The sequence below is a fragment of the Eimeria tenella genome, genomic scaffold, assembly GCF_000499545.2.
Source record: "Eimeria tenella Houghton genomic scaffold, Eth_scaff2194, whole genome shotgun sequence".
Taxonomy (NCBI): domain Eukaryota; phylum Apicomplexa; class Conoidasida; order Eucoccidiorida; family Eimeriidae; genus Eimeria; species Eimeria tenella.
Genome location: NW_013542047.1, coordinates 654 through 2,235, shown reverse-complemented (window position 1 = coordinate 2,235; position 1,582 = coordinate 654). Strand labels below are relative to the sequence as shown.

General features: G+C 58.3%; 1 protein-coding gene across 1 annotated transcript in view; it reads left to right on the top strand.

The window, feature by feature from the left end:
- Positions 1-235: 235 nt before the first annotated feature.
- ETH_00038560 (glycine cleavage T-protein domain containing protein, putative) overlaps positions 236-1,582 on the top strand; it is a gene marked incomplete at both ends in the record, with an annotated part of 1,759 nt that continues 412 nt past the window's right edge. The window contains 5 exons of the mRNA XM_013374617.1: positions 236-393; positions 569-682; positions 862-996; positions 1,043-1,261; positions 1,527-1,582. Coding sequence (XP_013230071.1) covers positions 236-393; positions 569-682; positions 862-996; positions 1,043-1,261; positions 1,527-1,582 — 682 coding nt within the window. The remainder of the gene's footprint in view (positions 394-568; positions 683-861; positions 997-1,042; positions 1,262-1,526) is intronic.

Here is a 1,582-nt window from a genome sequence, read left to right as displayed (position 1 = left end):
GGTGCTGCTGCTGCTGCTGCTGCTGCTGCAGTTAGTGCTGCAGTGCTGCTGTTGGTAATGCTGCTGCTGCTGTTAGTGCTGCACTGCTGCTGGTGCTGCTGCGAGTGCTGCTGGCGCTGGAAAGTCTGCTGCTGCTGTTGCTGCCGCCCTTGCTGCCGCTGGGGCGCGCTGCTGGGTGCAGCGAGGGTCTAGGGTTTAGGGTTTAGGGTTTAGGGTTTGGGTGGGTTTGCTGCAGTCCGGGGAGGCCAGTGCTGCGCTGCTGCTGGACTCCAAGGGTTTAATTCTCGACGAGGGTTTAGTGGTTAAGACAAAAGAAGTTGTGGAGGTTTGGGGTTCGGGTTTTGCCCCCTCCCACGTGTTCGAGCACTTGGCCGAGCTCGCCAACTTCTGCTCGTAAACCCTAAACCCTAAACCCTAAACCCTAAGCCCTAGGCAGTGGCCCTGGGCCGGAGAGGGCGGCCAGCAGCAGGTCCCGGAGCGGCGCTGGCGCCGGCTCGCGCGCGCCCGAGCGCCCCTCATCTAGGGTTTAGGGTTTAGGGTTTAGGGTTTGGGTGTGCGATCTGCTAAGGAAAAGCGGTTTGAGGTTCTCCTTCAAACCCTCGGCCAAAACCGCCCTCCTCTCGCTGCAGGGGCCCCTCTCTATGCAGCGCTTTGCGCAACAAGTTGAGGGAGTACAGAGAAAGTCAGTTTAGGGTTTAGGGTTTAGGGTTTGGGGTCCAGGGTTTAGGGTTTAGGGTTTGGGGTTTGGGGTTGAGGGGGTTGGGGGTCGGAGTTTATTTAGCATGGAGATGGGATTTGGGGCGTACGGCTAAGGGTCTAGGGTTTAGGGTTTAGGGTTTAGGGTTAGGGTTTGCGGTTCAGGACGGCGGAGGGTTTGGAGCTAGGGTTTAGAGCTGACTTGTGCGATGTGTGGGGGGAGCCCCTAAACCCTTCGGAGGTTTTGGGAACCCCCTTTATGTCTGCGTGGTTTCTTAGCCTGACGCTGCCCCTCTGCAGGTAGGGTTTAGGGTTTAGGGTTTAGGGGTTAGGGTCTAGGGTTTAGGGAAAATTGCTGCGGCCTGAGTGAAGCAAAGGCGCAAGCGTCTTCACGGAAGCACATTGTGGGTTTTGTTTGCAGCAGCAGCAGCAGCAGCAGCAGCAGCAGCAACAGCAGCAGCAGTAGCAGCAAGGAGTATTCCATTAGCTGCGTCCGCGGGGGCCCCACAGGGGAAGACGGCATCGAGTTTGCTGCTGAGGTCCCTGCAGCAGAAGCCCTTATCAGGTAAACCCTAAACCCTAAATCCTTGGCCCCAAGAATGTCGGGGCAGCCATACATTCAACCTGGGGCCCTTCACGGGGCCCCCTGGGGGCCCCCAGGGGGCCCCCAGGGGTCCACTGTACCCTTTTGGGGGCTCCCAGGGGCTCCCCGGAGTGCCCTTTTTGGGAGTTATTTTTGGGGGGCTCCCGGCACTCCTGGGGCCCCCTTAGGGAGAATCAAACAAAACCCTAAACCCTAAATTGGTTTTCTTTTTTGTGTTTATTTTTAGGCTGCTGCTCGACGACTCTCTCAGTCTGCATGCACCCCAGGGGGCCCCCTTGGGGG